The sequence below is a fragment of the Pituophis catenifer genome, unplaced genomic scaffold (genome assembly GCF_029215685.1).
Source record: "Pituophis catenifer annectens isolate HBS135680 unplaced genomic scaffold, rPitCat1.0.hap2 SCAF_2, whole genome shotgun sequence".
NCBI classification, from domain to species: Eukaryota; Metazoa; Chordata; class Lepidosauria; order Squamata; family Colubridae; genus Pituophis; species Pituophis catenifer.
The window spans coordinates 136,758,838-136,783,206 of NW_027256882.1; the positions used below are offsets into that span (position 1 = coordinate 136,758,838).

At 38.3% G+C, this 24,369-nt stretch overlaps 1 protein-coding gene across 1 annotated transcript; it reads left to right on the forward strand.

The window, feature by feature from the left end:
• The first annotated feature begins 6,602 nt into the window (after window positions 1-6,602).
• On the forward strand, window positions 6,603-22,992 carry P4HB (prolyl 4-hydroxylase subunit beta). The gene is made up of 11 exons (XM_070937648.1): window positions 6,603-6,839; window positions 8,145-8,351; window positions 11,740-11,873; window positions 12,252-12,389; window positions 14,335-14,439; window positions 14,639-14,764; window positions 15,915-16,115; window positions 17,529-17,649; window positions 17,816-17,997; window positions 18,319-18,405; window positions 21,982-22,992. Exons 1-11 carry the CDS (start codon window positions 6,680-6,682, stop codon window positions 22,063-22,065), a joined length of 1,545 nt encoding a protein of 514 aa, XP_070793749.1. The 5' UTR covers window positions 6,603-6,679; the 3' UTR covers window positions 22,066-22,992.
• The last annotated feature ends 1,377 nt before the right edge of the window (window positions 22,993-24,369 follow it).

Genomic DNA, 24,369 nt, shown 5'->3' on the forward strand with positions numbered 1-24,369 from the left:
CATGGGATTCATAAGTGTGAAAAATGGTCATAAGTCACTTTTTCATTGCTCTTGTAACTTTGAATGGTCACTAAATGAACTGTTGTAAGTCAAAGACTACCTGTAGAGAAAGTTTTAAAAATAAAGGTAAAAACGAATATAAACTAATGTAGAGTAAGGAAGAAAAAAGAAATCAAAAGAAATTAAAGAGAGCTAAAAGTGCAAGAAAGAAAGTAAAATAGAAAAGTAAGAAAATGATTCTCAATAGCTTCTGATAATTCTTAACAGTAGTTATAAGTATAAATTTACCTCTTTTTCTAAGGTTACATCATAACTCTGTAATTTATCCTGTTTAATCATCAAAATGGCTCCCAGTGGTCTTCCGGGTCCGCTTCAAGGTTTTGGTTACTATCTTTAGAGCGCTCCATGGCTCAGGACCAGGGTACTTACGAGACCGCCTCCTGCCACCAATAGCCTCTCACCGATCAGTTCGCTCCCATAGAGAGGGACTCCTCAGGGTGCCGTCGGCCAAACAATGTCGACTGACGGCCCCCAGGGGGAGAGCCTTTTCTGTGGGGGCACCTACCATCTGGAACGGGCTTCCCCCGGAGTTACGAAAGATCCAAGACTTACGCATATTCCGCCGTGCCCTGAAAACATTTCTATTCCAACAAGCTGGTCTGGCCTAACTCTCCCTTTTTAATTGGCTTTTAAACTGGCTTTTAAATTGGGTTTTAAACCTCTTTAGATAAATTTGGATGTTTTTTAATCTTTGAGCCTAAATTACTTAATCTGTTTCTTAATAGTTTTTAACTTCTATATGTATTTGTATTTATTATGGCTGTTCACCGCCCTGAGTCCTTCGGGAGTAGGGCGGTATACAAATATGAAAAATAAATAAATAAATAAATACAATAAAACCCTAAGTCATATGTTCTATGTTCTATAAACATACTATCTTTTCTCCAAATCAGAAGTCAATTTGGCCATCTCAGCAAGTTCTATCATCTTCACTTACCATTGTAGTTATTGCCAAATCTTTCTATCTTTGGGCATACAGTAATCTTGCTGTAATGATCATATACAAAATAAAGTTCCATGATCTTTTTAAAAATATCCATCCATCCCAAGAAGAGAAAATATGGTCTCAATTGTATCTTTAAAATCCTCTGGATCAGTGCATATATTTGAATCAAAAATTTTCCAGCTTTTTACACATTCCCCCAAACATGTTAAATTGATCTTTCTTGTGGTTCACATAGGCAACATAAATTTGAAGTGCCTTTATACATTTTAGATAATTTTTCTAGTGTCATATACCAACAGTACATGATTTTATAAAAATATTTAAAAATAAAAGTGTAAATATCAGTCCTTTCAACCACATTTTCCATTGTTTGATCTATATAATTATAAAAAAAATGTTAACTCACTTTATTATAAATACTTTCACTTGTTTTCAAATGTCAATACAGTTAAAAGCTCATACATTTTAGCTATCATGTTTATCAAAATCAGTCATACAATGTTCAATACCATAAACACTTTTGTCTATTTTAAATCTTTTGATAAAAGTAAGAAAATAATTGGCAACTATGTTTGCCTGCCATCAGTCCTCTTGATTTTAATTTGTATTCCTCTTGACAAAATTCTAGTATCTGACAAGAAGTCATTTTGTTTGCTATTATTTCTTGTCTATAAAATGCTTCTTGTGGTAAGAGCCACCAAGATGTCTTTAGATACTACCTGGATATGTATCTATTCCATGTTCCCAATATAGCACATCTAACGTAATGATTTTAAAAATCCAAATTAACTTTGATTTTATCATGCCAAAGTATCCTTGCCACTCTAATCTCAAATCATGTCTTTCCAATTCCAAAAGCCTTCCTTTTCTCAGTAGCACCCACTCTTTCATCCAAATCAAACAGCAAGCTTCAAAGTACAAACTCAAATTTGTAGAGTGGATTTTAGGAGGCGGCCTTCTATTCTACTGCCTCTTACTAACAAACAGCACAGTAACAAAAGTAGAGTCCTTCAGGTCTTCCGGTTCTATAATCTCCCAGGGTTTAAAATGGACACTTAATATTAGAACCATCATTAAAGAGACACAACAAAAATGTTCTTCCTGCATCAACTCAGAAAGTTGAGACTATCCCAGGAGCTGCTGATAGTTTTACAGAGGAATTATTGAGTCTGTCATTTATACTTCTATAATTGTCTGGTTTGATATAGCAACAGGTACAGAGTCCAACGGATGCTTAAAGCCTGCAGAAAGAACAATTGCAACTGGCCTGCCTTCCATAGAAGACCTGTATATTGCACAGTTCAGGAGTTTTAATTTATCATTACAGTCATGAGGTAAATATAGCAAATAAGAAATAATATGAATAAAAGAAATAATCATACCAAGTCAGATACATAAAGTCAGATCAAATCTATGAACTCTGAATAACCTTCTCTATTGAACTTTGAGAGAACCTCTCTATTCACATTATTATAAGAGAGAAACGTGCTTGTTAAAGGCAGCTGAACCCCATTATTGGTAAATATATCTGATGAGGCCCAGCTGTCATCCATCAGGAAAGCTAAGAATGGTGTTCTGGTAGATGACTGACTCAGATAAAGAAAAGAAGCTAAGCAATTAGTTCATGGATTTCCTCATAATTACTTGACCTATGACACTGTGTCAAACACACTGATTCTATATATCTTCTTAATAGAATCAAAACTTTGGAAATACAGATATATGGGAACATCTGAAAGGATATACATGGGAGACAGAAAGTTACTTATTGTTTAAAGTATAGCCATAATTTCTGCATTTAAACATTACAGCACTTAAAGGAAAGTTGTAAACTATAAAGTGATGGGTTAGTAAAGTTGTAATGGTTTAATAATTAGTAAATGATGGAGTAGTAAAAATGTGTAGCCAAAATAATTTTATTAACTAGTAGTTTGGTAATTAGTAAAGTGTAATGTAAGTATAATGTACTTATAATGTAACCATATATGGAAGCCGGAAGGGCTCATAGAACTCTTTGTCTTGAAAACATATATAAATCGTGAAATCATAACTTGTCCTTGTTCAGTTTTGCAACAACCAAAAACTGCACTGAACCTTTGCGCAAATAAATGCATCTGTCTGACCCAGGAATGTGTTCCAACCTTTCTTTTCTATAACAGTCATAACTGTTGATATTATGCTATTGAGGCATTAGCCAAAATATCTGCTGTTGCTTGCTGGTACTGATAATGACTTCAATTCTGAGTTGAGTGGCATCAAACTAAATGGTTACCTTCCCATAGGTACAACCAGACTAGTTGGGTATATATGCAGTGATGTTCCACAGTACATATTTATGGTTTTTAAGCAAAATTTTAAAAAATATAATTCGAAACTTTTAGCACACTAAAATAGATTCTTCAATAGAACGGAACATACTTCCTGAGTTCACAAGGCCATTACACTTTCCACTTTCACTCTCTGTAGCTTTGCATGCTTCACTTACTAGTTCAATGTTGGACTCAAGCAATTTTGATTTAGAATGGTTTTAATCACTTGCTTTAATAAAAGGGTAGTGGCATTGTTCTATGGGAAAAGGCAATTTCTTAAACATTTTTTTTAATGTAATTTCATTAATTGGTGGGCTGATGGTGAAATAAATTATACAGAGCTACCATGGCTAGTGGAATATTGCTTGCTTATAGCAGCTTGTTGTGAGGTGAGTTTATACCTGAATGTTAGAAATTAAAAAACAATACTTAAGATATTCAGCCTTGAATTCCTACTTAAAAATACAGCACTACAGTTTCTCAATTATTAGTTAAAACTAGAAACATTTTAATAATAGAATGTGACCTATTCACACTGCTGGAAAAGATAGTGGTATGCAAATTATGGCTACGAATAGCTTTTTCCTGTTACAAATTTTAGGTTGTTGACATAACAGCATGAATAAGTTACAATGAGATTCATTTATACTTGTATTTTAATAAAACATAGTAAAACTTTTTTCATTATAGAATATCCTAATTGACTAAAATCTCATTTAATTACCGTAACTGGACTATTTTCTTATATTGAAAAGTTATAGGTCCATTCGCTTATGATTAAACTGTACAGTACTGAAGTCAGTCACTCTGAATGTAGATTAACATGGTTAACATCAGCTTTACCTTATCATTGTTATTCTACACATAAAATTGTTTTGGGTTGTTCCAAAAGTGTGTCATAGTTTTACCTTCAAAGGATTTTTTTACTGTCAAATTAATTATTCCAGCCACAAATTATAGATTTAAACAAACCAGAGAAAATCATGATTCAAGTAACTGATTATAGCCAAGCTTCCTACTGTAGTTATTACTGTACACATTTCTGTACAAATGACAGTACAAATCAGATTACTGTAACATAATTTATAATTTAATAAAAGAGGTTTTAATGCTAAAGAAGGTTGTTTTCATCTGTAACACTTTACAAATGATAAAAATTAACTTAGACGGCCAAATTTAAAAGCATTTGTGTTCTAAATATTGCACAAATGTTTCACATCTGTGGTTGTTGCAATCTTCAGAGTTGTCAGTTGACCGTTGTAGTTAACTGTTTGCTTTAAAAAAAACCTGTTGTATTAACAGTTATTGCAATACCACATGCACAGCCGCTAATTTCACCATCTCATGAACTATCTTATATAATTGTGTCTGATAAATAATTTTACAGGAACAGAATTTGAAAAGCCAGAATGTTCATAAATAATTTATAGTTATCCTAAAGAGAATATTCTCGAGACTAAAAGCTAAAATACACCTGGATTTGGTAACTTAGTGCCTGAATTCATACTGGAATAAACTATAACATTGTTTTGGTTTTTTTGAATTAGTACAATGCATGAACCAACTCAGATGGCTTAACAGTAGATACAAAACAATTATGGCCTATTCACAAAACTATATTATTTTACATTTCAGTACCAGCAAATAATTTATGTTTAGAATACAATATGCGATCTTAGCCAATATGTGCACAATGTGACAAAATCAGCTATCAGATTTTATGAATGCATCATTGGAGCACCTTTGTATATGCAATTAAAAAAAACCTAGAAGCCGGCAATGCCAAATCACTGCTACTTGCAAGTTAAAGGGTCACTTCGTTTTACTAAGGCAGGAATTAAACAGCATTCAAGGTAGTTTTTTGCATTTATATGTAGGCCTATTTTTTATATTGGGGGTGGCCCGGTGACTCAGGGTTGACGCTAGGCTTGTTAGCTGGAAAAGCTGGCACCCAGGTTTGAGAGCCGAGCAACATACAACAGGGTGAGCTCCTGCCAACCTAGCAGTATGAAAGCATGCAAATAGGTACCATTTTGGTGGGAAAGTAATGACCATGGAAATGTCTTCAGACACTGCTGGCTCAATGGCCTTGATAAGCACCACCACTCCCAGAGTTGGCAATGACTAGAGGAGTAAAATCCACAGGGATTTCTTTACCTATTTTTATTCATATTTTTTTAACATATGCTGTAAGTGTGATACAACACCCCCGTTTCACATATTCATCATTTTTATTTTTATGCAAGATAGAAAAGGATTGTACTGATATGAAAAGTGCTCCGATTTTCATTAAAATAGCCAAATACTGTTTCTGCCTATTCCTTTTTGTTAGTTTTGTTAATCATTTTGATCTGCACAGTTCTATTCTGCATATATTTTAAAAGTACATAAATGCATGAGGGGCTGGTTTGGAGAATGCTAATTTTTTAGGCCACCCAGTAGTGGTTAATACTCTTAATATTTTCCTTTTCCTGGAAGGCGAGACTTTTGAAGACTTTACCTAAGAAGCAGAGAAAATACCACTCTAACTTCAGCCTACATTCTTTATCCCAGGCAACTGCATTACCAAGTAGCCTCGACTTCCCCACCTGTAATTTTCCAACCAACCCAGTTCCCACTCGTACATTATCTTTATAGGCAATTTGACGTACTACACAAGATTGATGCACACAGTTCATATTTCCCACCACTCAGCCAATTCCTTTCCTCTTTTCTCCCCCACCTTCTAAAATCTAAACGAAATCTCCAACGACAGAAAACGCCTACATGTGTTCGATTTCTTCTGACCCGGAAATACTCGTCGGTTATTATTCCGGGCGTTTTATAAAACGCGGCCCAGTCAGAATCAAACACGAACGAGACCCCACCAACGCGCATGCGCATTACAAAACGGGCAGTCTTCCTAGATGCCACGTTCCAAAGGCGAGAGGTGAAATGCAATGGAGGAAGAGGTAGACTCTGTTTAAAGCTTCACCAAGCAACCAATCAAAGGCGGTCGAACAGCGGAACGAGAGCGGCGCTGTTATCCAATCGCAGCCAACCATGAAGTCTGACAAGCCAATCCTAGTGGACGGAACGCAAAAAACTCTCCGGGTTGTTCGGAGGTGGAAGGAAAGATGACGTTAGGTTTCTCAGCGACCAATCAAGAAATGAGGGCGGACCCGGGGCTCGACGCCCATTCAATGAGAAGTCACTCGGAGGAGGCCGGAAGTGGCCAATAGGCGGTAGCCTCGGCGGGGCAAGGGCGGGTTTATAAGTGGGAGGCGGGGTTCGACCGTTCTCTTTCGCCGTGCTTTCTTGTTGCTCGGTCTCTTTGCCTGGAGATCCCGTCGCTGTCGTCGCCTTCGCTGCTGCCGCCGCCGCCATGAAGCTCCTCCATTTTTGCGCTCCGGTGCTGTGTTTGCTGTGGCTGGGTCAGGCCTCCCTCGCCGCCGACATCGAGGAAGAGGAGGGCGTGCTGGTGCTGAAGACCGCCAACTTCGAGCAAGCGCTGGAGCAATACCCGAATATCCTGGTGGAGTTCTGTGAGTGGAGAAGGGACGCGGGGCGTGTGTGTGTGTGTGTATGGGGTCCCCCTCGGTAAGCCTTCCGTTCCGCGGCTTTGAGGCGAAGGTCCCCTTCTGCGGCCTTAGGCCACCCTGCCTCTCTCTCTCTCTCTCTATCCTGGGAGAGGCTTTCCGCGGGGTTTGCGCTTCGAATGGCTCTCGGCTACCGGCGGCTGCAAACGGGGCATATTCTGGCCTCTTAAACTGCCCCCAAGGCGGCAACCTTGGCTTGTTGGGTGACTGACGGGCTTTGCAAGCCCGAGAGGAGAAGCTTAATGGGCCTTTCCCAGACCGGAGAGAGGGGAGCAAGGCCTGCGCGAAGTACCGTATATGAGGAAAGTGCGTGGAAAGAAGAGAGGGGGGTGTGCCGCTTAAGGGAAGGCGTTGGAAGTGACGCGTCAGGCGTGCCCGTCCGTGGTAGTTGTGTGTTCCCCGCAGAACCTTTATATACTGCTGACGGATAGAAATTTTTTTAAAAAAATTATCAGTAAAACGAAATATACGACACAGGGGGATGCTTTTTATAAAGAAACTTACAAATCCTGGTTTAAAGTAGAGGTAGCCGTTTTTTTTTCTTAATATATACTGCCTTAGTTGCAAGAAAACTGCCCTTTCTTGCTGCTCTAAGCACACGTCTTAATTTTGTGAGACGTGACACTCTCCACATGTGGAAGGCGTTGAGGGATGGCGTAATTCCTAACAACTCTTGCTAATTTCCTCCATAAAATAGTTGCACTTTCTGCTGCTTAACTTTGAAAGGGGGAGGGGGGAAGAGAGTAAAGCATCCTACTTTTTTTTCTTCTCAGTATTAATTAAAGTTCACAGTAGTGTTAAAAAACCCTAGTTTATCAAAGATTTGTCACAGTCAATGATTTCTGGAATACTTTAATTTTGGCACACAACTTTAGCAGGAATTGTTTACAATGTGAGAGCTATGATACCAAGTATTTTGTATTAAGGGTCTGTTGTGGCATTCTAAAGTTGAATGATGTACCTCAAACATTCTTTTTGGCACTTGTTTTTAAGGGTAATTTTCCTGTAGGAGAATAATGCGCTTTTACTGTGGAAATTCATGGTCCTAGGCAAGTTTATAGGCAGTATATAAATTAAAGGTGAAGCTTTCTGAATAAAATTCTGATATAATTCTGTCTATTCGAGAATAATTGAGAAATGTTTTGTAATGAAAGTGTATTCTTAGGAATAGAAGGTATCAACAGAAAATGTAGAAAATACACAATTCATTTGATGCTGTGTTTTCTAGTATTTCAATTTTCTTTTCCACAGATGCACCATGGTGTGGTCACTGTAAAGCTTTGGCACCTGAATATGTGAAAGCAGCAGCAAAATTGAAAACTGAAAACTCTGAAATCAGATTGGCTAAGGTAGATGCTACAGAAGAATCCGAACTCGCCCAACAATTTGGTGTTCGGGGTTATCCTACTATCAAATTCTTCAAGAATGGAGATAAGTCTTCTCCCAAAGAATACACAGGTGAGAGCACCATGAAGCTGTTAAAGAATTGTAATTTTCCTTAGAGGACTAACTGCACAATAGAACCAAAGATTAACTGGGTTTTGTACAGGAGAACAGCTAATAAACATTTGTTGCATCAGAAAAACTGTACAGTGCTTTAGATTTGAAGGAAAAGGATGCATCTTTTTCTAGGATCATGAGCTTTCTCCTGGGAAAAGAAACATCAAGTATAAAGACTTGTAGATATTCTGTTTATTCCAAAGATCATTTTTATTGAATTTGAAGGATTACAGTGCTAAAGTTCGAAACTATGTTAAAATATTGGCTTTTATTTTTAATTTTTTCATATCAGACTTTGGTCAGAAAGCCCCATCAAAAGCATGCTATTGGTAACTTTTATGCCCTTTGTCCTTGCATGTTGAGCTTTTGTCCATTAGTCATCATCTTTACTATAATTAGTACATCTATAATTACTATCTCTTGTAGATTGCTAGAGGAGACTTAGGCAGCTGTTTTGGGCCTCTTGTTATAATTTTGCTGTGTCACAACCTGACTTGATATTGACAAAGCTTTTCCTTCTAAAATGTTTTATGTTTGGTTTAATTAAACAAAGCATAGTCCTTTATATATAATTACACTTAAGAAAATTAGTAAGTTACTCTGTTGAATGTGATGGTGACATAGCTGTAAAATGTTATCTATTACACTTACTATATAGTGCAGTGTGATCTGCTATTGAATTTGTAATAGGTGTTCCCTAGAAACAGAATTTCAGCCACAGGTTCCCTAATAAATAGCTATCAAAATATTTGGCAGCAAATATGGTATTCATTTAACTAGACTTATATGTTGTTCTAATATTCAACCAATCCTGACTTGAACAGCAAACCATATTTAAAATGTCAGCACAGAAATGTTTAAAATACAGGTCACCTGGATGCGACTTACAACCACAATTGAGTCCAAATATTCTGTTGCTAAGAGATATTTGTTCACTGAGTTTTGCCCCCTTTTATGACCTTATGACCTTTTATTCACCTTAAGTGAATCATTAAAGTTAAGTTAGTAAGATGATTGTTTAGTGAATCTGGCTTCCCCATTGACTTTGCTTGTCAGAAGGTCACAAAAGGTAGTCACATTCACTCCAACCGTCATAACTATGAATCAGTTGCCAAGCATTTGAATTTTGATCATGTGACCATGGGGATGCTATAACAGTTGTAAATATGAAAAATGATAAGTCCCTTTTTTCAGTGTGATTGTAACTTTGGTCACTAAGCAAACTATTGTAAGTTGAGGACTACCTGTAAAAATATTTCTATGTTGACATTTTCACAGGTGTTTCAAGCCTGGTAAATAAATTAATCTCAACTTGTGTCCATTTCATAAATCTTGTCTAACATGGTTGTGAATCATTACTGTGGGTGTGATACACAGCACATATTGCAACTGTAGAGGGAGGAAAAGGCACTGCAGGGAGTTTGGTCACCATTTTTTCAAGCTGTTGTAAGAACACTAGAAGCACAAGACAAAAGAAATATCATAATTTTAACTATGAACAATAATATGAGCTTGCTTTGCCCTTGGGCTTTGAGCTTGCTTTTTCAGCTTAGGACTGGAATGATTTGAGAGCTTCTGAAATGCAGAAAGACTGGATTTAATTGCTATTCCTTCTGTGAAGTTAAGAACAAGGCACCTCTTTCTTACTATTTGGAGGTGCTTCCAGTTATGAAAGCTATCGTATTTTTGGCTATAAGGTCTGACTTGAAAGTAAAGCATGAGCAAATTCTCTGAGAAAACTTTATTTCCTGCTACTGTAGTACACAGCACATCACTGTCAGTCATTTACAAACCACAAGACAGTAAGACGAAGCCAATAATATTGTTTGACTTCTGATTTATGAATTTAGCTGAGGGTTCATGTGTACATGCACCTGATTTGGACTGCAGGGTTGCACTAACTGAAATAAGAGTGTTGGCCTTATGCATTTTATAGCCATACATTGGTGGGGAAATAACTAAAATCTCAGAATCATGACATTTGGAGAGGACCACTTTAGTTACCATGTCTTCAGTGCAGGGATACAAATAAAAGTATTCCCAGTAGAGGGCTGTCCAGTCTGCTTAAACACATCCAGTGCTGGAGAACACACTTTTTCCAGGTGGCTTGTTTGCCTGTTACCCTTAATGATTGTATGTTTTTCCTAGCATTGTACTGGAATCTTCCTTCCTGTGGTTAAATCTCCTGAGCTCTGGAGTGATAGAGAACATGTTTTAGTTTTCTTTTGTGTTGCATTCTCCATATAGATTTTTGTTTCCTGATGTAGAGTACAGATACAACCTCTGTTCTCTATGTGAGATCTCCAACCCTGTGCTTTTGGGAGAAGTAACGTAGTTGATGCTTGGGTTCACACAGACATGTAAGAATAGACGGTTAAGGGCGAATAGACAGAAAATGATGTAGAAGATAAGGACATAATAGTTCCACCCAATTTTGGCTTTATGTCAGACTGTACATAAAATGTGGCCCTTGACCAAGAATGAAGCACTTTGGTGGCCAGAAGCCACGTGGTGGAGGTAGGGGAGTGAAGGTTGAGTTGACCGGTGTTTGAAGGGTATTTGTAGCTCAGGGTTGAACTGTGGGGTCCTGGGTGCTCTCAACCTCCTAGAGCACCAAGGACCCCAAAGACCAGTGATGGAGGAGGTTTTGTTTTACTTTGTTTTCTGGGAAAATGGGAGAAATTCCGATCCAGACTTGGCATATGGTTTTCACTGTACTCCAGCACTTTAAAAATGATGTTTATTTTTTTATATCCCACCTTTATTATTTGTACAAGTAAGTCCTATTTTGGCCTAAATTTTAAAGGATGTTCCTTGCTAGTTTTCAAAGATTTGTTCATATTAATGAGGAAGAATACTCCCAATCTCAAGTAGAATGCCCATAGCAAATAAGACAAGGTAGCGTCAAATGATAGTACCTAGTAGACAACTCCATGCCTCAACAGCTGGGCAGTGTGCCGTCTTCCGGCTTTTTTAATGATAAAGATACCACTGTGCTGCTGTAGATGAAGTGTTTTCTTAATAGTGCCTCCTAATTCTTGCCTTTCTTTTAAAAAAGTGACATTGTACCACTGTAAATGCCTAGACTGTTTCAATAATAAGGATTCTGTCACAACTACAATAATCAGTTACATTACAGTACCCTAGTATAGAAACATTAATTGTTTCTGCTTTAGAGCATTTAGGGTTTGGTTTAAGATAAGTGAAGATTACAGTGAGGATATAGGAGCACACAAGTAGAACTCAGCCTTATTAGCCTTGGGGGAGTGAAGCTTTATTCTCTATTTAGTCTTCAAAGACAGAAGAAAGTACGATGCCTGATAAGTAAGTTTTTCCTCTAATCTAGCTGGCAGAGAAGCAGATGACATTCTAAATTGGTTAAAGAAACGCACAGGACCTGCAGCCACTACCCTGGCAGATGTAGCTGCTGCGGAAGAGCTAGTGGAATCCAATGAAGTTGCTGTGATTGGATTCTTTAAGGTATTTTTTTCATTTATAAATTAGGGTGAAGGATTTTTTAAAAAGACAATGGCAGAATTCCTGGGATGGAGGAGGAAAATGGCAGTATAACAGAAACACAAACTAATCAATTGCAGAGCTATTAGGTAATAAACAGTTTAGAATTTGGCCTTGTTGTCAAATCTGTATATGCAGATATATGGTTACTTCTGCTTGAGTTTTCTTGTAAACCTGTTTGCCTTAATAGGGGAAAATATGGTGCCTAACTACTACTTTTTTGGTTACTTGTAATTTTGAGATGATAGCATCTGCGGTATGCACTAAATCATGATATACCGGCTGGCTATACTAATTGAAATAATGATGCAGGTTTTTTTATTTTGTTTGTTTTAAATGTAGGATGCAGAATCTGATGTGGCCAAAGAGTTTCTGTTGGCAGCAGAGGCCATTGATGACATTCCTTTCGGGATCACTTCCAACAGTGAGATTTTTGCCAAATATCAGCTCAAAAAAGATGGAGTTGCTCTTTTTAAGAAGGTGAGTATGTCTATGAGGAAAAGAAATCCTGATTGCTCTGTATACATTAGTCTGCCTGTTTTCCACTGCTTTAGAAACAAGCAAAAAGTCCTGCCAGTCACAACACATATTGGACAAATATTTGCATAATCTGTTTTGATATTTTTTTATTCACTATATGCCACCAAATTCTTCCATTTTGAACCAATGGTTTGAAATTAATAAGGCTTCAGCAAAAGGTTTGTGAAGAAGCTTGATTATAATGGCTCTAAAAATCTTTTTGCCATGTCCTGGTGTAATAATTACAGGTTCTTCAATTACATAGCATTTTTTTTTCTGTCCTGCATCAATTGCACAATAATATTTCCCTCTCAGAGAATCAGTAGGACAGTAGAGACCATGAACCAAAATGTTTCCCAATTCACATTTTTAAAATCAACATAACTGATTGTTCAACTATCTGTAAAATGCTTCATTCTTCTTCAGCCTGGTCCTCTTCCAGTGTGTTGGACTGAAGCTCACAGGGGTGGCCAATGGTTTTAAATCCTGGAAATCTAAGTGTAATACATCCGGACAACATCAAGTTGAGGAAAGCCTCCTTGCTTGCTTATTCATGCCCAGTGGGCTTTTTCCCTCTCTCAAAACTCTTGATTCCTCATCCCTGGTTTTTAAGAGAGTTCATATAATCAAATGGGGGTATGCAAACCTGGACTGTAGGGGGAATAAAAGCAGAAGCGTCCAGCCTTTGAAGGGAGAACATCCATCCCCCAATAAGGCTGTATTCCTCTGTTTGCTTCCCTTCCCCTCTCAAGTGCTTGGAAAGGTTATGAGAAAAAAGGTCAACAGTGGATGTTACTCTGCAATAAGAGACTTCCTGGTGCTAGAGCTGTACATCTGTTCCTTTGTAGCTAACAATAGCTCCACAGGGGTTCATTGTCTCTGAATAAGCTGCTTTCTGTTTAGGGGCTTAATAGTATGCAATTCTGCCTCTTAATGGTTCTGTTGATTGGATACATTTGTCCAATTCAAGCAAGCCCTATAATTTCACCCTGTCTAAAACAGGAGTATCTAACATCTAAAGTGCTGAGACCTAAAGCATTCAGTTAATTACCTTTTAAAAATTTTTAGGAATAATGTGGTGGGCAGATCTTTTTCAGAAATATTACATTGAGATTCTTAATGTGCTCAAGTTTCCCTTTGCTTGCTGCTTGAATCCACTTGGGTGGTAAGATGAGAACTTTGGTTGAGTTTCTACCCTGGGCATTTAGCATTTTGTGTCATGTTTGCAATGTGAAATGTGTTTCAATATCTACATGCTCCTTACAATTTTAAAATGCCAGTGAAAAGTACAGAAGAGCCTTGATAGTACAGGGGTTTAGTGCACCCTGTTATTAACACAGCTGCCTGCAATTTCTGCTGGTTCGAATCTCTCCAAGGCTCAAGGTTGACTCAGCCTTCCATCCTTTCTAAGGTAGGTGAAATGAGGACCCAGTTTGTGGGGGCAATAAGCTGACTTTGTATAAAATATACAAAAGAATGAAGGCTATTGCTTAATGCATTGTAAGCCGCCCTGAGTCTCCGGAGAAGGGCGGCATATAAAATCAAATTAAAAAAAAAAAAAAAGTGAATTATTGGGCACTTCACATTTACTGCATAATTTGGCTGAGCAAAGATCAAGGAATCACACGCTATTATATATTGCCCTTGTCCTTTTCTCAAGCTTTTGGCAGTTGTATTCTACCACCTTCCACTGCACATGTGTTTGCAGTGTCACTTAGCCTAGAAACCTCAATGAATGCTGAGGCTCTTTGGAAACTGAATACTGCATTAAGAATACAGAATACTTCTGTATCACTATGGCATATAGGTAGACCCACTCTTGCTTTATTATTTTACTAAGTTCTTGCATGACTATGTATTTTGTCCATTTACTGGATGTAAACTGAATTCTTGTATATTTTTCCAGTTTGATGAAGGTCGTAACAATTTTGATGGGGAAATAACAAAAGACAACCTCCTGAATTTCATCAAATCGAACCAGTTACCCTTGGTGATTGAATTTACCGAACAGGTAAAGAAACATATCACAAGTTTTACATGTTCTGAGTGATACGTAATGTTGTTCATTTGGTCTGCAGCTTAGATCTAAGGCAGGACAAATGGTAGTGAATCCCACAGGCTAAAGGGAGGAGGAGGAATGGTCAGGAAAATCAATCTTGGGATTCCACATAATGTAATTGCCTTCAATAATGCAACTGTTCCTCTTCCAGACTGCACCTAAAATCTTTGGCGGAGAGATTAAGACACACATCCTGTTGTTCTTACCTAAGAGTGTTGAGGAATACGAGGGTAAACTGGATAACTTCAAAACAGCAGCTGAAGGCTTCAAAGGAAAGGTAAATAAAAGAAAGTAACTACATAATTACTTACTCCTAAGCAAACTTTCGTACAGTTTATTATACACTCCATTTCTCATATGGTTACACATCATCAAGAATTAAAATCATAAGACCAGATTGTTGGGGGTAATATGCTGACTCTGTAAACTGTTTAGAGAGGGCTGTAAAGCAGTATAAAGCGGTATATAAGTCTAAGTGCTATTGCTATTTTGCTCATATAGGTGTTGAACCAAGAAAAAAAAAGGGGTTTTCCTAAAGTCTAGATTTGGTTATTGGGGTTTGCCAGAGTCCCCTGACCCTCAAAAAATCATAGTTACACAATTGGCATGTAAACTATGGATTCTTATTTTTATTTCTATTCTTTAAAGGTTGATTCTTCTCTATATAAATCCCAGAAAATTTATGATAGTAGTATAAACCCATTGTAATAAAATAAATGCAGTTCATTATAAAGAATCAGGAATTGTAGCTGGAGAAAGCCAACAAAAAGTGTGTTTTAAAAGAGTCGTGGTGGCACAGTGGTTAGAATTCAGTACTGTGGGCTGCTTCTGTTGGCTGCCGACTGCCTGCAGTTTAGCAGTTCGAAACTCACCAGGTTCAAGGTTGACTCAGCCTTCCATTTTACCAAAGTTGGTAAAATGAGAACCCAGATTGTTGGGGGCAATATGCTGACTCTGTAAACTGCTCAGAGAGGGCTGTAAAGTACTGTGAAGCAGTATATAAGTCTAAGTGCTATTGTTATTTTAAATAAAGACTTACTAGGCCTGACATTTTGTAAGGAAATAATTCCACAGGAATTTTGCCTCTATAGAAATTCCATTCTTTTTTGTTATACAGTGTTGTAACATTAATGATCATCTGGGCATTCTGGCTTCCACATGTTGTGTATCACTACTTTGCTGCTTTTATATCCAGCCTGGCCATTGGCAAGCTATTTTCAGGATCTCTGCTCAAAAACATCTAGAAGTTACAGGGTTGCTTATTCCAGGTTTAAGATTACTAATAATGTTTAGAATTGTATATGAAGTGTAAGAGAAGTTAGAGAGATGGGATAGATCTTGGGGAAATCTTAATTCAGGGTGTTCTTCTGTCCCAAATGCTTTTGTCTAATACATACATTGTCCTGTTTTCCCTCCTCTTCCCCAAGATCTTGTTCATTTACATCGACAGCGACCATAGTGACAACCAGAGGATCTTGGAGTTCTTTGGCCTCAAAAAGGAGGAATGCCCTGCCATACGCCTTATTACTCTGGAGGAAGAAATGACCAAGTACAAACCAGAATCCGATGATCTGAGTCCAGAGAATATTAGGGACTTCTGCCACAAGTTCTTGGACGGCAAAGTTAAGGTAATTGGTTTTTTTTAATGGGGTTTTTGGAGCAGATAGCCATGTGAGTTGATCATAGTAGCACATGGAAATTGAGACCTATCATATGGCATGAACTCTTAAATTCACATTGCAGAGTAGTTTGACATTACACTATGCAAAGCTTTGGCTAGGAAATCCAAAGGGCAGAGTCAGTGGAGTATGGTCCCAGGATTTACATGGTCCCACTGTGCTAGTAAAGTGAGCTGCACGAATTTGGGAACTGCTTTAGAGTGACTTGTGCAGATCCAAGAATTACCTTTCTCAGCATGATAGAAGGAACGTGGCCTTGGCCTCACCTTGCAGGAATCTTTTGAAGATGTCTATTTTAAACTGGAAAGGAAAGGGAAGCCTCTTACCAAGCTCCAGTTACTGTTCGATATTTCTTACACTGCATGTTATTCAGGGCTTCCCTTGAATCACCTCCTTTGCTCTTTCTCACTGTTATGCTTTTTTACTTCCATTCCCCCCCCCCCCCTTCTCTTACCAATCAAGCAGGGTTCATAAGAATGTAGAAGATCTGTTTGCCTGAAAAAAAAAGTTAGGAATTGCTAATGGAGCTAAAAGTATAAGAATGTTTTTAATCAATAAAGCCCAATTTATGATAGGGAAAAGACATCTAAATAAAACGTCTTTTGCTTTAGGTGTGCTATTGAGACTTCTGGCGGTCAGCTTCAAAATAGATAAGATGAGATACAGGGATAATTATTTGGTTAAAAATGTAGTTTTGGAATAAAAGGCAAAATAACGATATTTTCTATCTATATTAAATATGTATACATACTGGAGATAAACTAAAGATATATCTAGAATTAGGCAGTTATAATTGAAGTTTAAGATCAAGCAGCACATGGAATAGTAACTTTAAAAAACATGCTTAAGACTATGTTAAATATATGGCTTGAAAATTTTGACATGGTCATTTTAAGAGCCTTTCCAACATAGTTGCATTTGGTCTATACCTTCCATCAGCTCTAGATAGTGTGGACAGTGATCAAGAAAAATGGAAACACATTCAAAACAATGAGGAAGTCTCTTTGAAGTATACTATAAAAAATCTTACCTTGAAACCAACTAGATCATCATAATGACTTCATTCTTATATCTGTGCTATGTATTTCTTATGTTTTATAACTTCAAGAGTATTGATTGGACAGTAACAGTTTAATATACACAGAACTACTCTTACGCATCCTTCATGCAAGAACTCATGCAAGATATGTTCGGGTTGTGGGATGGGGGTGTGACCTTGAAGGAGCAAATCTATATTAACCTGCCTTTTTATAGTCTGGCTTGCCAGTTGCTTTGCACTTTGGAGCAGTGGGTGTGGGGATTTCCTATTGACACATTCCATGCAGTTGCTCTCATGTTGTTGCTTTTGCATGTGTATTTCAGCCCCATCTGATGAGCCAAGAGATTTCTGATGACTGGGACAAGCAGCCTGTCAAAGTTCTGGTTGGGAAGAACTTTGAGGAGGTGGCTTTTGATGAAAATAAGAATGTCTTTGTGGAATTCTGTAAGTATTTTACCGATAGCAATCTATGTGTACACAGACATGTTTATCTTGTTTGAAATTATATATGATTAATGAGAGGAAAGTTTCTCAGCAGCCAAATTAAAAGAGGGGGAGAGAGTTGTGGATGCTGAATAGCTGTTAAAATAATTTATCTTTTGGTTCGCAGATGCTCCTTGGTGTGGCCACTGCAAACAGTTAGCTCCCATTTGGGATAAACTTGGAGAAACTTACAAGGACCATGAAAACATCATTATTGCTAAGATGGACTCTACAGCGAACGAAGTTGAGGCTGTGAAGGTCCACAGTTTCCCTACTCTCAAGTATTTCCCTGCTGGCCCTGATAGAACGGTGAGTGCATTTGTACATTGAAACTTGACAGAGGGGAAAATGATTCCCCCAGCCTGCTTTGGGGTATGCTTGGGTGCATGTGTGCCTTGATGTATAGGAAAAATAGTTTAATAGAGGATGGTCCTCTATTTTTTTCCTTGCAGCATTCATGGGAATCTAGTGGCTGGCTCCTCTTCGACTCATATGGGTGAAGGTGAATTTTCTAACATCCTCTCTCCTTATTTTATGTTTTATTTTTTTCGCTGTTCAGAAGTGAATCCTTCATCCACCGAGACCCTAGATTTGTCTCTTGGTAATAATTCTTATTACTTCGTTTTCTAGGTTCTAGATTACAGTGGAGAGAGGACATTGGAAGGTTTTAAGAAGTTCCTGGAAAGCGGTGGAAAAGATGGTGGTGTAGATGAGAATGTGAGTATTTTAGGATTATGATATTCTGCTCTGATATATATATATATATATATATAGTATATATATATATATATATATATATATATATATATAGAGAGAGAGAGAGAGAGAGAGAGAGAGAGAGAGAGAGAGAGAGAGAGAGAGAGAGAGAGAGAGAGAGAGAGAGAGGGAGGGAGGGAGAGAGGGAGAGAGAGAGAGAGAGAGAGAGAGAGAGAGAGAGAGATTCAGCTCCTGGACACAAGTCAGATCCCTGAGGAAGTGGCAGTTCTATCCTGTAAATCTAGTTATGGCTTTTGCCAACAGAATGTTATTCCATAGCAACCTGTAAACAAAACACAGCTGGTAATATCCAGAATGAGCTGGGACGGCAGTAAGGGTGTTCAGAATACCTGCAATTCCATGTAGACTGAGCCATGTAAAATGCAGGAGCCTATAAAAACATTTCCATGTTCAGAAGAATGCTGAAAAAAACATTGTTTGCATTCCCCTCAGCCTTGGCCTAACAACCCATAGTTGTCGTGAGATTGAATCTTCAGTGGGCAGACAAAAGTCCATCAGCAGGTGTGGACATCTTCTTTCAGTCACAGAGTTGTTGCTTTTAGCATGCATAACTAGTCTCTGCTTCATTGACAGAGATGCTACTAGCTCTGCTACTATGCTGCTATATTTTTTAGCCTTATTTAAAAGGTAAATATGAAAGGACAAAATTAGAAATGCTGTGGATTATCCATTTATATTGGCATGTGAGAATCTAGCAACTCGCCCATGGCATATTATATCTGACAGTCCTGTAGAATTCCTGTACATAGTAGATTCTATAGCGGTGATTTCAAGTTGCTTACTAGGGCTGGGGATGTAGGTATCTGTAGTTATTTTTGATGGCAGGCATTAGAGCACATTCTTTACCATTATGTATATATGGAAACTACTGATTTGGTTTGTTATCCACTGTTTTGAGCTTTTTACGCCAGTGGCTCCCAGCCTTTTGGGAACCAGGGACCGGTTCTGTGGAGAGAAGCTTTTCCGTGGACTGAAGGGGGTGTGGTTTCACATGCTGCCTGCATCCTACGAATAGAGCTTCACTTGTTTTGCATGGCCCAATTTCTGGCATGCTGCAGCCCAGTACTAGACCACAGACGGGGGGGTTGGGGACCGCTGCTTTACACCATTAGGGGAAATTAGTTCAGTTCAACTTTTTTTTGATTGCTGTATGATTTGGGAGCACCATTCCTGGCATAGTACATAGCTAAGGTGAAGCAAAATACTGCCTCCGTGTTTCATTTCAGTTTAGGTTGCTCTTTTTTTTTCTTGGTTATAAGTGCTTTATTAAAAAAAAACAGTAGTAATAATAATAATGGATAGCAACTTTCCCACATACAAAAGCAGTTATAGGTTGTATATATTACACGGAATTATTTATCATTCCGATTCCTTGGCTTTTCTCAAAATGGTTACCCCAGTTTCCAGTGAGCAATGGTTAAATGGCTTAGTGATATAAGGAATGGTAAATACATTTCACATATTTGGTATTTGATTTCAGAGGATCTAGGGAAAAGGATGAGGCTGGACCATAGTGCTTAGAAAGCATCATTCAACTTTTCCACTTTAGCTTATTCTCCAGGAAACAGAGGAAAGTCTTCTCTGAAGATCAGCTGGCATAGCTGAAGGCAAACCACTAAACTAGTTAAAAATCACAGAGTTTTTATTTTAGATCATCATCCCACCCGTAGTGTTCCTTTCAACTAACTCAGTTTCCATGCTAGCCTTGGCTGATCTAAGATATGCAAACATTTCCTTCATTCCCAAGACTGATGCCTAATTCAGGTTCTTTGCATCATCTCTGTCCTACAAGGAATTCAGGTGATCATACCTGCTGGCTTTAGGAGGTGGTAACAGTGGCAAAGAGCTTTGGGTTGCATCACTGAGGCACTATGCCTTAAGAGTAAGTTTAGCTTACTCTTAACTGACCTGATGAATTTCAAAAAATTATAAACTCATATAATTTTATAAAATAATTATAAATTTCATTTAATCTGATACATAACATTTCTGAAGGCATACAATTCTTCACCTTTGTTTTATGAGATTTAATTCAAAATGGGATTAACAAAAAAAAGTGTTATTGGGTTATTAGACCCAAGATGGTGATGATCAGTGGTTTAGAGTAGATCAAAAAGTACTGATTACCAGTTTTTTTTCTGAATGGCTTGACTAAACAAAGGATTGGGTAGGATCAAAATTAGAAACAATTCTCTGTGTAAAAAGACCATGACCTCTACTCTATTCTGGTAGAGAATCAATATTGTGATGCAGGTATAAGCAATGGGACTCTTCTTTAAACATAAGGGAACGTTTGTTTCTTTTTTCTGAGTTAACGTTTTGTACCAGATGTTACTTGGTGACAAATACTCCTCATTTTATTCTGCCTCATTTATTGACGTCACAATTAGAATGGAGATGAAGAAGTAACTTTATGACCAATCTTTGCATTTCAGACCTTCCAGGTCTGTAAACTAAATGAAAGCTGAAGCGAGATAAGCAGTCATGGTTGCTCTTTGAGAAAACCCATAAGAAATATAAGCAAGAGAGTTATAATCAATATGATCCTTTGAACCCATCCTGTGAACAGGATTTTGTTCGTTTGTGTGTATGCATCTTCAAATCAGTTTTGACTTCTGGCGACTGCTTAGACAAGTCCTTGTAGTTTTCTTGGCAAGATTTCAGAATTGACTTGCCATTGCCTGCTTCCTATGGCTGAGAGAAAGTGGCTGGCCCAAGGTTGCCCAGCTGGCTTCATGCCTGAGGTGGGAATATAACACACACACTTCCTGCTTCTAGCCTAGTGCCTTAAGCACCATACCAGACTGGCTCTTTGTCTATTACCCAGAAATTTTAACTATTAATTATTATATAAAAGATGTTTATTATTTTTGAATAGTGTGGCATTATTGACTGGGTCAAATGTTTTGATCTAGTTTTTACTTTTCTTACTATAACTGGTGGGCCACATTCTTGAGTTTAGATGCAACATGCAACCTTTTTTTCTGCCTATAATATCTGGAGAGCCTCTGTTTATTGACAGAACCTTACATCACATCTGGAGAACGACAGTTTAGTTACATTTGGTATCTGAACTGTGATGTCAGGTACTTTGAAATTGGGAAATTACATTATGTGTGATAAAAGTTATTACCCCTTTGTTATTTTTATTCATTAAAAAGATTGTAATTTTACAGAAGATGTGGGAAACCTAACTGTATCCCACTGCCTTGAAATCCCTTCTATCTGCTCTATGGAAATGCTTGTGGACAATGTGCTTTTGGCATTTTGTTATCCATTGTTTGGTGTTATGTGGCTTCTTGGAATGCATGGGATTTTCCTGGTCTTGCACGTTTTAGCAGAAGACCCATTGAGTTAGTTACATTTCAAGCATAACGGCAGATCCTGAATTACCATACTGGTAAGGTCTCTATAGCAACTGCTCTCACAATACTCTAGCTCTGTATTGTCTAGAGAATCAAACTAGAGACACAAGCATCTCCAAACAATTGACCAGTCCTTTCTTCATTCAAACAGGATCTGGAAGATCTAGAGGATGCAGAAGAGGAGCCAGATGTTGAAGAGGAAGAAGAAGCTGCAGCTCAAAAAGATGAACTGTAAACAGAAGTCCAATCTGCATATCCCCAGACACTATGCTGCGGCTGCCAACTCAAGCAAGTCAGCAAACAAATTCTAACCAGAAGACTGAAACTGGTTGGGAGTCCAGGGAAATTAACCCATTCCTCCAACCTGTCAAACAAATCTAGTTTTATTCTATGCTGAAGAAGGATCTGACTAGTTGGCAAACTGCTGGGTCTTTTTTCTTGCCTTTTCCCCTCTTCTTTCATTTGAAAACTGTGATGTACATTTCCTTAGACTATTGCGGCCTGGGTAGAAGCAGATTGAAATGATAATATGTCCTATTGCCTAACTAACTTGGGAATTTCATGAATAAGGCATCCTTAAACATTAATCACACTTTGTCTAAATGACATATGCTGCTGTTGACCCAGCAGACTGTTGGTTATTGTCCCAGCTTTTCTTCCTTATGCTTTACTGTTGTTTTTCTCGCCCCGGACCATTCCAATGTGGAAGAAATCACTAGGCTGACCAAGAGAATAAGTGGGGTATAGTAGGTCCTTTTAACTCATTGCATAGTCTCATGTCCTCTTTATATTGTACAATTGATTTCTTGTCATCCAAAGATCTGGAAGGGTAGGAAACCGTTGCTGAGGAATGAGAGTCCAATTGCCTCCTTCCATAAAGCAAAATCTAACTTGAGTTGCTATCTCACCTGCAATGAAACAAAAGCCTTGCTATCTACACATTATTTTGCAAATGCGTTTTCTGGGGACTGTTGGGAAATAACTTCTCTGAATGCAACAAAAAGGACACTTGATAACTAAGGAGTTTTGTGGGGATACTTGAGAGCCATGGAAAGTCTGTATTACAAAGAGGATGATGTGTTTCAATGGAATTCATTTTAAGCATCCATGATGCTCAAAGGAATGGAACTCATTGGCCAAATAAAAGTTAATTTTAATACTCTTCTGAATCTTGCTGTTTTCTTTAAATTTGGAGGTCAGTTTAAGAAGGACTATAAATGAGGCAGACTGGAAAGGCTGAATTAAGGAATTTTTGCTAGTATTTGTTTGCATCATAGTTTCCAACCAGACAGAAACGTTAACCAGTCATAGATTATATGGAGTACAGAAAAAGCATTTCTATAGAGGAAAATCTATGTACAAATATTCAAATTCAAGGAAATATTTTCAAAATAGTTTTTTCTAAACGCTTGTTATTCAAACAGCATGGATGTGGTATCTGAATCAAACTGGTAAAGAGTCTGCTTGGAAAACAGAGAAATGCAAAAAGAGCAATACATTACATACATAAAGCAATACATACAACTTGGTGTCTTCAACAGCAGGACCCCATGCTAATTGCTCTAGGGCCATGATGGAGAACCTATGGCACACGTGCCAGAGGTGGCACACAAAGCCCTCTGTGGGCCCACGCGCTGTTGCCAGCTGCTGTTCTGGTTTCTGGCGCGCACATGCACACCGGCCAGCTGATCTTCATGCATGCCGCAGCCCCAGAAACCCGAAGACAACTTGGGGCTCTGACACCCGTGAAGACCAGCTGGCTGGTGTGCATGTGCGCGCCAGAAACCAGAAGACCAGGTGGCCGGCACATACATGCGCACTGACCAGCTGGTCTTCGAGTTTCCGGAGCTTCAGCGCACACGTGCATGCACATACACACGTTCTGGTTTGGCCACTGTGCCGAAAAGGTTCACCATCACTTACTCCACCAAATTTGTTTTGTGATAATGTCTTAGAACTGTAATTGTCCAGGTTAAAATTAAACTAGATGCAGCGTTTCAACTAATACATAAGAATGAAAGATGCATCAATTCTGACTTTCCATCCAATTTACTATATACTATAATTCCCTAATTATGCTTAGTCTATATATCATATTCAGTGGTGGGTTGCCCCCGGTTCGCACCGGTTCTATAGAACCAGTGGTAAAACTGGCGGGAGGCTCCGGCCACTCACTCTGACGTCATCAAAACGCTTATGCGCATGCCCAGAAGACTGCACGCGCAGCCCCATTGCAAACCGGTAGTAAAGGTAAGTAGAATCCACCCCTGATCATATTAATAAAGTAGTATGCTGGGCTTTTCTATACTGCTATCTTAGCTACTTCATTGTTCTTGCATCAAAGTGCCCCCACAGTCCTTTTAAGGTAAAAGAAAGGATAATTGGACTAGATCAAGCAATCTTATATTAACTACTGGTATATCACCTCTGACAGCCGTGACAAGGGGGGCTTTTGCACAGGTTCGCCTGGTGCACCAGTTACGCCCTTTCCTAGACAGGGATGCCCTCCGTACAGTCACCCATGCTCTTGTCATCTCTC